Raw genomic sequence first — 14,803 nt, forward strand, 5'->3', positions numbered from 1 at the left:
TGCGTGCTGCATGTACAGGATAGAGAAATAAAAGGATAATCATCCAAAAAGCAGGTCTGTTGTCAAACATCGAAAATTTTAATATACGAAAATTTAATTGGATCTTTCGCCTGGACATCATCACGCGAAAATGGGCAAATCGGATCCCACTAAAGCCACCTTTATGATCTTAATATTAATCATCAAAAATCGCTTTATTCTTTTTCAAAATATTCCCCATATTCCAATTATCGAAGCACTTTTGCCACTCTGATTGAGGTATCTCCAAAACATGCATTCTGAACGCATCAATCGCTTCTTCAGGTGTCGAAAAACGTTGACCTCACATTTTATTTTTTACGTAAGGGAATAAAAGGAAGCCATTCGGTGCCAAGTCAGGACATGCAGTATTGAATATATGCTGCATCAATTGATTTTTGGTACAACAACTGATTTTGGACGACCTTCACGAAATTCGTCTTGGAGTGAACAACGACCTCGGTTGAATTCACCATACCATTGATGAACACTGGTCTTTGATGGAGCTTAATCGCCTAAAATAAAATTAGGTACATCGAGTTAATCCACGTAGTTGTAAAAAATAAGAACGTAAGAACGTCCAATCCCGAAATATAAAAGGCAATCCTCGCAATAAGATAGCTGGAAATAATATTTAATGTTTTAAGAATGTTTTTAAAAACTTTTTTGTAGAACTTTCGAAGATAGTTGTTCTCTTCAAGAAAGAAATCAGCCCAAGAATTACCCTGGATGTCCGGAGAGGTTCGCAACATTGGGAAACAAGTCCGCAGACTTTATAATAGAGCACGTCACAAAAAAACGGAAGTTTACTGGGATGTGTACTACACACGGCTCAAGAAATACAATAAGACTACTTGAGCGGCAAACGTGCGTCCTGGAAGATTTTATACGATCAGGTCGATAGAGTTAATGATGCCGTCAAGATGAAAAAGTTTCTCTCAAAAACCCATGTCCAAAAAGAAACGTTGGTAGAAGACATTTAAGTGAGAGCAGACAACGGAGGAAAAATTGAAACTTTTGATAAAAACGCATTTTCCACATGATGCGTCGGGACTCACGGATACACCGAAATCTTGAAATAACGAGATAGATTTAAGGCTTATCATTACAGAATTTATGGTTAGGGAAGCCTTGTGGAGCTTCAAACCATTAAAGTCACCCGGATCTGATGGAATATTTCCGGCGTTACTACAGATGGAGGCGGACTGTCTGGCGCCCCATCTGACCTCAAATTTCACAGCGTGCATAGGACTTGCATATACTCCGAAAGTCTGGCAGGAGGTAAGGGTGGTATTTATACCTAAGCCCATCAAGGCAACATGGTCCCCCTTTCCTTAATGAAATGTTCATGGGCAAATTTGCATTTGCATTTTCCCGGCAAGGCAAGGTATGCGACACAAAAGACCTACAGACCTATAAGCCTTACGTCCTTTCTACTCAAAACCATGAAACGTATTGTAGACACCATTATAAAGTGGAGAACATCCAGCGAACTGCTCAAATACAAAAAGCATGCCTGTGTCAACTGAAGATCGGTAGATACTGCCCTGCACGAGATTGTGCATTGCCAAGACGTACACGCTGCGGGTATGCATTAACTTCGAGGGTCTTTTAACAATGTGCGGACCGACACACTGATCCAATCCTTAAAACGGTACCGGGAGGACCAGGTCCCTAAAGACTGGATAAAGTAAATGCTTAGGTAATTAAATTGTGGGTCACTTGACATAAATGTAAGGGAGAAAGTGGCACAGGTCACGCCACAGGGGGGCATTTTATCGCCGCTCCTATGGGTGACAACCATAAATGACCTATTACGGATGCTGACTGAGGACTCCTTTGAAGCCGTTTGCTATACAGATGATGTTATAATACTTCTAAGGACCCGATACAGCTATGCAGAGGGGCCAAAATAATCTAGACCCAGGGGTCTCAGTTTTAAACCAGATGAAACCGAAATCTTCGTCGTGAAGACATAAGTGGGCCAATTTGACGCACCTCGTTTCCTCAGTAGAACGATTTTGATATCTGACAAGGTCAATTACTTAGGAGTGATCTTTGACAGGAAACTGAATTGGAAGTGTCATATTCAGGAGGGTACCGAGAAGGCTCATAGATGGTGGGCACTATGTAGACGGGTCGAAGGCTTGAAATTGGGCGTGAATCCGAGATAGTCGACTGGCTCCACATGAGCGCGATTAGACCAATACTTACTTACGCCTCAGTAGTTTGGTGGACTGCGATGATGATGGACAGGTTCATAGAACATGGGAGAATGGATAGAGAATAGGAACAGGTCATACCATGGCGGTATAATCGAGGCGAAGATATTAAACCTGGAAGGTAGGGAAATGAAAAAGCAGACGATTTGGCAGTGAAAGCCAGAGGATTGCCGTCAATAAACTTGGTTAACCCTTGGTGAAATAGCGAAACGGCCAGTAAGACGACGATAATCCTATATAGAGATCTAGATTGTGAGAAGACGAGGCTTTTACTGAAAGAAAGTAAGCAGAAGGTCAGTATAGCTATTGGTATTATTACAGGACACATTGGGCTACGAGCTCACTTATGCAAAATCTGTGCTGCAAGTGACAGCATATGTGGGGCATGTGGGGAAGTTGATGAGATGTTGGAGCATTTCCTATATCATTGCCCGGTTTTCGCGGCTATCAGATACCGGTACTTAGGTGGGGACACAATAGCAGACATAAGCCAACTAAAGGGCCTGGCATGGAAAACAATTAGGGATTTTGTAAGCAGCACGGAATTCCTAACTTAAAATATTATTTTTCAAGGTTTTTTTTTATTATTTAGAGCGTACAACAAGCCGAATACTGGCATAATGAATGCCCATAGCAGCATGGGGTGAATTTATAACCGCACCTTTTTTAAACATTTCGTAGGAGCTTCTGGTGAAAATTTGGTGTTAAAATCTAGGACATGAATTGGCTTACCTGGTATTGATTTGCCCAGTTCCAAATATTCCCTTACTGAAGGACTTAAGAAATTTGCGGGTATCTCGGGAATATCTTTCTCATCGTTGTTGCTGTCATCGCGATCCAAGTTCTGTTGCGGCTCTGGTTCAAAATTAATGGGATTGGGAGCTCTCACTCTTTTGGCTCTTTTTGAACGAACTGTTTCCCGGCAATCTGAAAGAATCAAGAGGAAAGAATCAAGAGGCAGAATCAAGAAATTCTGGAAAATTTTATGTGTAAACTAAGGATCTGTTTGAAATTTTTTTAAGGATTCTATTGCCATATTCCCCTCATTTGAGTCCCATGCTGCTTTTGATCAGACTTCATGTCTACTTGTGCTATAGGACGGGTTCTCATGATATTATTTCATGTTCCACATTGAGACCCAGATTGGCATAAACATGCCACATGCCGCAATAAGAAGCTTTGGCAACCTTGAGATACTTGGCCCAAAATTTGGATATCAAATTGGTATTCTGCTCTCAAATGTCATAATAAGGTTATATGTCCGCAAAGACGTTTAGGGGTTAAATATATTTGAAACTTGAATCCATAATTTAATGTTAGGTGCGTAGTCTACTTCTAATACTTTCGAAATTGAGTGCCACCTTTTCATAAGCGGGGCTTTTTCATATGGCCAGACACTTGAATTCATATTTCTATGTTAGATTCGCTAAACCTTCCATTGAGAAATGCTGCACACGACAAAGGATTCTTCTGATGAAGAGCATTATTCACACCAAAGTAATTGGAGAAACTTCCTATAACACTAAAAAGGGATGCATTTTATAAATTTCATTATTTATATAATGCCGGAAAAAACGTTCACTAATTATTTGATCGAAACACGTTAAAAAGTGAACAGCAATAATGCAAACAAAATGCTTTGGAACTGTTTTCTCGCACCCATCGACTTTGCTCTCTACTCGGCGTTTACTACATTATAACCCTAACCTAGTCCATTCGACTTCGTCACCTTTACGGGTGTGGGAACTTGGTCCAAACGAATTGAAGAATGGATGAAGGTAAAATTTTGACAAATTTGTTAACGAAATTTCTCTTCCCTCTGGTGATATATTTATTGGCCGATCATTTATTTTACGGCTAGGCAATACTATTTGCCATAAAGGACTAATTCTTTCTATTAGATTATGCCAAATTCATTAGACTGGTCACCACCACGTCTAGATCTAAAAATTGTACAGATCTTATTCAAGCATAGACGCTATAATTTGGTAACAAGCACTGAAGAAGATTCAATGGCGGAAATTGAAGCTTTACGATAAAATATCGCAATTTATTTTAATAAAATTTTAGTAAAATCCACACCAAACGATCGCCAAAGGTCACGCCCACTCCTCTAAGCTCTATTTTCTAGTAATTTGATCATAACATTAATTATATTTAATTTATTCTTATAATAAAATTAAGTGTCAAAATACTTATGCCTGCCAACATTTTGATATTTGGTTTAATATTTTATTCGAAAATAAAATTTAAATAAAAATAAACATGAAGTTTTAAATTAAACCATTTATGACTACTTTAAGTCATATAAGGAAAATGTTATTCTATATAAAAAAATATGTAAGCGAAATAAGTGTACTTTTCTTAGAGCTAGAACTTCGAAATTTTGCTTAAACGATTTTTGTTACGAAATAAATGGGGTAGGAAGAAAAAATATGAAAAAATGCTGCAAACGGGAGAACACGTTAGTTTAGTATTTGGTACCATTTCGTTATTGCTTTAAGAATTGAGCTAAAGCTCTGAAATTTGGCATGTGGGAACAACTAGGAAATGTATGTAGGTTAACTGAATGACTTTTTTAATTAAAATTCGTGCATTTAGGTACCAAAAAGTGCAAACAAGTACGAAATAGATTATTGTCAAAAACTGCGAACGGCAATGCTGTATTTGGGGCTATTTGGTTTTTTCTCTAAGGACTGAGCACTAGCTGCAAAAGGCTTTTTTATACCCTCTACCATAGCATGGGGGTATACTAATTTCGTTATTCTGAGTATATATATTCTTGATCGTCATGACATTTGAAGTCTATCTAGCGTCCATCTTTTGAAGAAGTTAAGCTCGATACAGCTCGATACGATCTTCAATCTTGACTTTTTGAGGCACTAGAGGGCGCAATTCCTGTCCGATTCAGCAAAAACTTTGCCAAACACGGTTCAAATGGCTCCATAATCTGGTATAGCTGCCATATAAACCGATCTGGGATCTTGACTTCTTGATCCTTTAGAGGGCGCAATAATTATCCGATTTGGCTGTACAACGGCTTTTCCCATGACCTTCAACATAGGTGTCAAATATGGTCTGAATAAGTTTACGCCCTGATGCAGCTCCTCTTGAAACCAATCTCCATTTTTTACTTCTTGAGCCCCTAAAGGACGCATATCTTATTCGATTTGGCTGAAATTTAACACAATGACTTCTACTTTAGTCTGCTGCATTTAATTCAATTATGCTCCGAATTGTACCATAACTTGATACAGCTTGAATATAGCATAACATTTTATACTCTACACCATAGGATGGGGGAAATTACTAATTTCGTCATTCTGTTTGTAACTCCTCGAAATATTCGTCTAAGACCCTATGTATATATATATATGTATATATATATATCAATCAAGAACATTTATGTCCATCTTCGTCTGTCAGTCCGTCCGTCCTTCCGTCTGTTTGTCGAAAGCACGCTAACTTTCGACGGAGTAAAGCTAGCCGCTTGAAATTTTGCACAAATACTTGTTATTAGTGTAGGTCGGCTGGGATTGTAAATGGGCTCTATCTGTCTATGTTTTGATAAAGCTGACATATAAACCGATCTTGGGTCTTGACTTCTTGGGCCTTTAGAGGGCGCAATTCTCACCTGATTTTGCACGTGGTTTTTGGGTATTACTTCCAACAACTGTGCTAAGTATGGTCTAAATCGGTGCATAACCTGATATAGCTGCCATATAAACCGATCTGGGGTCTTGACTTTGTTAATACTTTCAACAACTGTGTTAAGTATGATTCAAATCGGTTTATAACCTGGTATAGTTGCCATATAAACCGCTGGAGAGCGCAATTCTCATCCGATTTGGCTGAAATTTTGCATGAGGTGTTTTGTTATGACCTCCATTAACTTTGCTTAGTATGGCGCAAATCCGTACATAACCTGATATAGCTGCCTTATAAACCGATCTGGGATCCGTACTTTATGACCATCTAGACGGCACAATTCTAATCCGATTTTGCAGAAATGTCTACAACGGCTTCTCTTATGACCGTCAACATACGTGTCCAATCTGGTCTGAATCGATCTATAGCTTGATACAGCTCCCATATAAACCGATCTCCCGATTTTGCTTCTTAAGCCCCTACAAGCCGCAATTCTTATCCCAATGAACTGAAATATTATACAATGACATATACAATGTTCAGCATACAATTCATTAATGGTCCGAATCGGACTATGACTTGATGTAGCTTCAATAGCATAACAGCTCTTATTCATTATTCTTTGTTTGCCTAAAAGGAGATACCGCGCAAAGAACTCGACAAAGGCGATCCTAGATGGAGGGTATATAAAATTCGGCCCGGCCGAACTTAGCACGTTTTTATTTGTTTAAATTGGTACATTTAGGTTCCAAAACGTACAAAATAGTATTGTCCTTACAGATTGCACTAAAACCGCAAAATTTGGGATACCGGTGAAACTTGACAATGTATTTTAAACGACTACAAAAATGGTACTTTCTTTACAGATTGAGGTACAACTCTTAAAACTGAGATACTTAAAACTGTACAAATCGGGCGATTACCAAACAACGGCTACTGAGCTACGGCATGAAATTCGGGACATAGTTCCAACTTGACAGTATATATTTAGCTACTAGAAGTTTTTTTTCAAATTTCAGGACTATAGCTCTAAAATTTGGGATACTGTTACGCCTTGCCAGTATATGTTAGGCGACTAGAAGAGATTTTTTTTCAAACTCGTATATTCTGGCACTAAAATGAACAAAATGTTACTTCACTACTCGGGTCAGATTGATATGGTCAGATCCAAATATATCTCGGATAATATACAGTTGGATCTAATTAGATCCAAATAGATCTGTCGTATTGAATTAAATATAATTATATCTGTTGCTATATATAATTATATCTGGCCTTATATATAATTATATCTTGGCCAATATATATGTATACCTTGCGCTAAAAATAGCTGAATTTTGTTTTTTCATCGTTTTAAAGTTGAAATGCTTCAATTTTATTGCAAATTACATAGCAGATAATATATTGACATTAGTAATCCTAAAATATTAGGCATTTAACTAACAAAGTTTCCAATTGTCAAAACATGAGATATTTTGTATTTTTTTTTTAATTTGATCAACATGTGATTGTTGGTGTTAACAAATGTAATATGGTTTCAGAATGTAAAATATTAGTGCTATTGTTCATTGTTTCTCGTCCAAAGCTTTTCTTTGTTGTTTCCTAAAAATTCATTATGAGAGTCAAAATGAAAAGCAGATATTGTCCATAAAAGACCCCAGCGCCTGAGGTATATACACAGTTGTGTTCAAATCAATTCTCGAAATGTTATAATACTAAATCATTTTATTAAAGCTACATTATTTTAAAATATTTCATAAAATAAATTTACCCAAAATCCATACGTTGAAAGCAAATAGCCCAAAAGTTGGAAATTAATTAATATTAATAATCTTTTTTTTATGCCTTGAATTGGAAATTACATCTGTTTTTAAAAACTAATTCAGATTTTCTTTAGTTTAACATAAAAAAAATGTGTGTGAAGATAAATTCCGAATTTAACTAGCAGAGACACAAACCGCTTTGTTAACAGAGTGCGAGAGAGAGTAACAGAAGTATTAACAGAGATCCACTGAGGGGTTAGCAGAGCTCTGTAAATACTTAACACAACCAAAAAACAAGAGAAATTAATTAAATTTCTTACCTTTTATCAATTTTTGCAAATATTTGTAAAAAAAAAGTAAAACCATAACAAAATTTGGAGTAAAATATCAATGCTTTGAATCAAAAACACCAAATTAAAAATATCTATTACCGTAGTACTGAGAAAAATGAAAAATTTATAAAAAAAATATTCTGGGCAGGATTATGACCAATGGTCCTGGAGGACATCTAAGAATTCTACAAGGTACTACCATACATCGTTGGAAAGGTGACGATGTGTGCTTTCCAAAACATGCCCTTATTCGAAAATCGAGCAGTTGGTTTTTTCAAATTCCTGTCTTTTTTAAAAAAGTTCTCAAAAAAATTCTTGAAAGGATTATGGCCAACGCTCCTGGAGGACATCTAAGAATTCTAAAAGGTACTACCATACATCGTTGGAAAGGTGACGATGTGTGCTTTCCAAAACATGTCGTTATTCGAAAATCGAGCAGTTGGTTTTTTCAAATTCCTGTCTTTTTTAAAAAAATTCTCAAAAAAATTCTGGAAAGGATTATGGCCAACGCTCCTGGAGGACATCTAAGAATTCTACAAGGTACTACCATACATCGTTGGAAAGGTGACGATGTGTGCTTTCCAAAACATGCCCTTATTCGAAAATCGAGCAGTTGGTTTTTTCAAATTCCTGTCTTTTTTAAAAAAATTCTCGAAAAAAAATCTGGACAGGATAATGTCCAATGCTCCTGGAGGACATCTAAGAATTCTACAAGGTACTACCATACATCGTTGGAAAGGTGACGATGTGTGCTTTCCAAAACATTCCCTTATTCGAAAATCGAGCAGTTGGTTTTTTCAAATTCCTGTCTTTTTTAAAAAATTCTCGAAAAAAAATCTGGAAAGGATTGTGGCCAACGCTCCTGGAGGACATCTAAGAATTCTACAAGGTACTACCATACATCGTTGGAAAGGTGACGATGTGTGCTTTCCAAAACATGTCCTTATTCGAAAATCGAGCAGTTGGTTTTTTCAAATTCCTGTCTTTTTTAAAAAAATTCTGGAAAAAAAATCGGGACAGGATAATGGCCAATGCTCCTGGAGGACATCTAAGAATTCTACAAGGTACTACCATACATCGTTGGAAAGGTGACGATGTGTGCTTTCCAAAACATGCCCTTATTCGAAAATCGAGCAGTTGGTTTTTTCAAATTCCTGTCTTTTTTAAAAAAATTCTCGAAAAAAAATCTGGACAGGACATGTCCAATGCTCCTGGAGGACATCTAAGAATTCTACAAGGTACTACCATACATCGTTGGAAAGGTGACGATGTGTGCTTTCCAAAACATGCCCTTATTCGAAAATCGAGCAGTTGGTTTTTTCAAATTCCTGTCTTTTTTAAAAAAGTTCTCAAAAAAATTCTGGAAAGGATTATGGCCAACGCTCCTGGAGGACATCTAAGAATTCTACAAGGTACTACCATACATCGTTGGAAAGGTGACGATGTGTGCTTTCCAAAACATGTCGTTATTCGAAAATCGAGCAGTTGGTTTTTTCAAATTCCTGTCTTTTTTAAAAAAATTCTCAAAAAAATTCTGGAAAGGATTATGGCCAACGCTCCTGGAGGACATCTAAGAATTCTACAAGGTTCTACCATACATCGTTGGAAAGGTGACGATGTGTGCTTTCCAAAACATGCCCTTATTCGAAAATCGAGCAGTTGGTTTTTTCAAATTCCTGTCTTTTTTAAAAAAATTCTCGAAAAAAAATCTGGACAGGATAATGTCCAATGCTCCTGGAGGACATCTAAGAATTCTACAAGGTACTACCATACATCGTTGGAAAGGTGACGATGTGTGCTTTCCAAAACATTCCCTTATTCGAAAATCGAGCAGTTGGTTTTTTCAAATTCCTGTCTTTTTTAAAAAAATTCTCGAAAAAAATCTGGAAAGGATTATGGCCAACGCTCCTGGAGGACATCTAAGAATTCTACAAGGTACTACCATACATCGTTGGAAAGGTGACGATGTGTGCTTTCCAAAACATGCCATTATTCGAAAATCGAGCAGTTGGTTTTTTCAAATTCCTGTCTTTTTTAAAAAAATTCTGGAAAAAAAATCGGGACAGGATAATGGCCAATGCTCCTGGAGGACATCTAAGAATTCTACAAGGTACTACCATACATCGTTGGAAAGGTGACGATGTGTGCTTTCCAAAACATGCCCTTATTCGAAAATCGAGCAGTTGGTTTTTTCAAATTCCTGTCTTTTTTAAAAAAGTTCTCAAAAAAATTCTTGAAAGGATTATGGCCAACGCTCCTGGAGGACATCTAAGAATTCTACAAGGTACTACCATACATCGTTGGAAAGGTGACGATGTGTGCTTTCCAAAACATGTCGTTATTCGAAAATCGAGCAGTTGGTTTTTTCAAATTCCTGTCTTTTTTAAAAAAAATTCTCAAAAAAATTCTGGAAAGGATTATGGCCAACGCTCCTGGAGGACATCTAAGAATTCTACAAGGTACTACCATACATCGTTGGAAAGGTGACGATGTGTGCTTTCCAAAACATGCCCTTATTCGAAAATCGAGCAGTTGGTTTTTTCAAATTCCTGTCTTTTTTAAAAAAGTTCTCAAAAAAATTCTTGAAAGGATTATGGCCAACGCTCCTGGAGGACATCTAAGAATTCTACAAGGTACTACCATACATCGTTGGAAAGGTGACGATGTGTGCTTTCCAAAACATGCCCTTATTCGAAAATCGAGCAGTTGGTTTTTTCAATTTCCTGTCTTTTTTAAAGAAATTCTCGAAAAAAAATCTGGACAGGATAATGTCCAATGCTCCTGGAGGACATCTAAGAATTCTACAAGGTACTACCATACATCGTTGGAAAGGTGACGATGTGTGCTTTCCAAAACATGCCCTTATTCGAAAATCGAGCAGTTGGTTTTTTCAAATTCCTGTCTTTTTTAAAAAAGTTCTCAAAAAAATTCTTGAAAGGATTATGGCCAACGCTCCTGGAGGACATCTAAGAATTCTACAAGGTACTACCATACATCGTTGGAAAGGTGACGATGTGTGCTTTCCAAAACATGCCCTTATTCGAAAATCGAGCAGTTGGTTTTTTCAAATTCCTGTCTTTTTTAAAAAAATTCTCGAAAAAAAATCTGGACAGGATAATGTCCAATGCTCCTGGAGGACATCTAAGAATTCTACAAGGTACTACCATACATCGTTGGAAAGGTGACGATGTGTGCTTTCCAAAACATGTCCTTATTCGAAAATCGAGCAGTTGGTTTTTTCAAATTCCTGTTTTTTTTAAAAAAATTCTGGAAAAAAAATCGGGACAGGATAATGGCCAATGCTCCTGGAGGACATCTAAGAATTCTACAAGGTACTACCATACATCGTTGGAAAGGTGACGATGTGTGCTTTCCAAAACATGTCGTTATTCGAAAATCGAGCAGTTGGTTTTTTCAAATTCCTGTCTTTTTTAAAAAAATTCTCGAAAAAAAATCTGGACAGGATAATGTCCAATGCTCCTGGAGGACATCTAAGAATTCTACAAGGTACTACCATACATCGTTGGAAAGGTGACGATGTGTGCTTTCCAAAACATGCCCTTATTCGAAAATCGAGCAGTTGGTTTTTTCAAATTCCTGTCTTTTTTAAAAAAGTTCTCAAAAAAATTCTTGAAAGGATTATGGCCAACGCTCCTGGAGGACATCTAAGAATTCTACAAGGTACTACCATACATCGTTGGAAAGGTGACGATGTGTGCTTTCCAAAACATGCCCTTATTCGAAAATCGAGCAGTTGGTTTTTTCAAATTCCTGTCTTTTTTAAAAAAATTCTCGAAAAAAAATCTGGACAGGATAATGTCCAATGCTCCTGGAGGACATCTAAGAATTCTACAAGGTACTACCATACATCGTTGGAAAGGTGACGATGTGTGCTTTCCAAAACATGTCCTTATTCGAAAATCGAGCAGTTGGTTTTTTCAAATTCCTGTTTTTTTTAAAAAAATTCTGGAAAAAAAATCGGGACAGGATAATGGCCAATGCTCCTGGAGGACATCTAAGAATTCTACAAGGTACTACCATACATCGTTGGAAAGGTGACGATGTGTGCTTTCCAAAACATGTCGTTATTCGAAAATCGAGCAGTTGGTTTTTTCAAATTCCTGTCTTTTTTAAAAAAATTCTCAAAAAAATTCTGGAAAGGATTATGGCCAACGCTCCTGGAGGACATCTAAGAATTCTACAAGGTACTACCATACATCGTTGGAAAGGTGACGATGTGTGCTTTCCAAAACATGTCCTTATTCGAACCAACTGCTCGATTTTCGAATAAGGGCATGTTTTGGAAAGCACACATCGTCACCTTTCCAACGATGTATGGTAGTACCTTGTAGAATTCTTAGATGTCCTCCAGGAGCGTTGGCCATAATCCTTTCCAGAATTTTTTTGAGAATTTTTTTAAAAAAGACAGGAATTTGAAAAAACCAACTGCTCGATTTTCGAATAAGGGCATGTTTTGGAAAGCACACATCGTCACCTTTCCAACGATGTATGGTAGTACCTTGTAGAATTCTTAGATGTCCTCCAGGAGCATTGGACATTATCCTGTCCAGATTTTTTTTCGAGAATTTCTTTAAAAAAGACAGGAATTTGAAAAAACCAACTGCTCGATTTTCGAATAAGGGCATGTTTTGGAAAGCACACATCGTCACCTTTCCAACGATGTATGGTAGTACCTTGTAGAATTCTTAGATGTCCTCCAGGAGCGTTGGCCATAATCCTTTCAAGAATTTTTTTGAGAACTTTTTTAAAAAAGACAGGAATTTGAAAAAACCAACTGCTCGATTTTCGAATAAGGGCATGTTTTGGAAAGCACACATCGTCACCTTTCCAACGATGTATGGTAGTACCTTGTAGAATTCTTAGATGTCCTCCTGGAGCATTGGACATTATCCTGTCCAGATTTTTTTTCGAGAATTTCTTTAAAAAAGAAAGGAATTTGAAAAAACCAACTGCTCGATTTTCGAATAAGGGCATGTTTTGGAAAGCACACATCGTCACCTTTCCAACGATGTATGGTAGTACCTTGTAGAATTCTTAGATGTCCTCCAGGAGCTTTGGCCATTATCCTGTCCCGATTTTTTTTCCAGAATTTTTTTAAAAAAAACAGGAATTTGAAAAAACCAACTGCTCGATTTTCGAATAAGGGCATGTTTTGGAAAGCACACATCGTCACCTTTCCAACGATGTATGGTAGTACCTTGTAGAATTCTTAGATGTCCTCCAGGAGCGTTGGCCATAATCCTTTCAAGAATTTTTTTGAGAACTTTTTTAAAAAAGACAGGAATTTGAAAAAACCAACTGCTCGATTTTCAAATAAGGGCATGTTTTGGAAAGCACACATCGTCACCTTTCCAACGATGTATGGTAGTACCTTGTAGAATTCTTAGATGTCCTCCAGGAGCATTGGACATTATCCTGTCCAGATTTTTTTTCGAGAATTTTTTTAAAAAAGACAGGAATTTGAAAAAACCAACTGCTCGATTTTCGAATAAGGGCATGTTTTGGAAAGCACACATCGTCACCTTTCCAACGATGTATGGTAGTACCTTGTAGAATTCTTAGATGTCCTCCAGGAGCGTTGGCTATAATCCTTTCAAGAATTTTTTTGAGAACTTTTTTAAAAAAGACAGGAATTTGAAAAAACCAACTGCTCGATTTTCGAATAAGGGCATGTTTTGGAAAGCACACATCGTCACCTTTCCAACGATGTATGGAAGTACCTTGTAGAATTCTTAGATGTCCTCCAGGAGCGTTGGCCATAATCCTTTCCAGAATTTTTTTGAGAATTTTTTTTAAAAAAAAAGGAATTTGAAAAAACCAACTGCTCGATTTTCGAATAAGGACATGTTTTGGAAAGCACACATCGTCACCTTTCCAACGATGTATGGTAGTACCTTGTAGAATTCTTAGATGTCCTCCAGGAGCGTTGGCCATAATCCTTTCCAGATTTTTTTTCGAGAATTTTTTTAAAAAAGACAGGAATTTGAAAAAACCATCTGCTCGATTTTCGAATAAGGGAATGTTTTGGAAAGCACACATCGTCACCTTTCCAACGATGTATGGTAGTACCTTGTAGAATTCTTAGATGTCCTCCAGGAGCATTGGACATTATCCTGTCCAGATTTTTTTTCGAGAATTTTTTTAAAAAAGACAGGAATTTGAAAAAACCATCTGCTCGATTTTCGAATAAGGGCATGTTTTGGAAAGCACACATCGTCACCTTTCCAACGATGTAGAATTCTTAGATGTCCTCCAGGAGCGTTGGCCATAATCCTTTCCAGAATTTTTTTGAGAATTTTTTTAAAAAAGACAGGAATTTGAAAAAACCAACTGCTCGATTTTCGAATAACGACATGTTTTGGAAAGCACACATCGTCACCTTTCCAACGATGTATGGAAGTACCTTGTAGAATTCTTAGATGTCCTCCAGGAGCATTGGCCATTATCCTGTCCAGATTTTTTTTCGAGAATTTTTTTAAAAAAGACAGGAATTTGAAAGAACCAACTGCTCGATTTTCGAATAAGGGCATGTTTTGGAAAGCACACATCGTCACCTTTCCAACGATGTATGGTAGTACCTTGTAGAATTCTTAGATGTCCTCCAGGAGCGTTGGCCATAATCCTTTCCAGAATTTTTTTGAGAATTTTTTTAAAAAAGACAGGAATTTGAAAAAACCAACTGCTCGATTTTCGAATAAGGGCATGTTTTGGAAAGCACACATCGTCACCTTTCCAACGATGTATGGTAGTACCTTGTAGAATTCTTAGATGTCCTCCAGGAGCGTTGGCCATAATCCTT

The 14,803-nt window shown here is 37.2% G+C and overlaps 2 protein-coding genes across 6 annotated transcripts in view; one reads left to right on the forward strand and one right to left on the reverse strand.

Moving 5' to 3' along the window:
* LOC106084621 (tudor domain-containing protein 1) overlaps positions 1–14,803 on the forward strand; it is a 787,010-nt gene that overhangs the window by 532,632 nt on the left and 239,575 nt on the right. The gene's annotated exons all lie outside the window — the stretch shown is intronic.
* LOC106084622 (uncharacterized) overlaps positions 1–14,803 on the reverse strand; it is a 102,674-nt gene that overhangs the window by 43,524 nt on the left and 44,347 nt on the right. Inside the window, exon 2 of the mRNA XM_013248449.2 lies at positions 2,973–3,167. Within this exon, the coding sequence (XP_013103903.2) occupies positions 2,973–3,167 (195 nt within the window). The remainder of the gene's footprint in view (positions 1–2,972; positions 3,168–14,803) is intronic.

This window comes from Stomoxys calcitrans, chromosome 2, assembly GCF_963082655.1.
Source record: "Stomoxys calcitrans chromosome 2, idStoCalc2.1, whole genome shotgun sequence".
Taxonomy (NCBI): Eukaryota; Metazoa; Arthropoda; class Insecta; order Diptera; family Muscidae; genus Stomoxys; species Stomoxys calcitrans.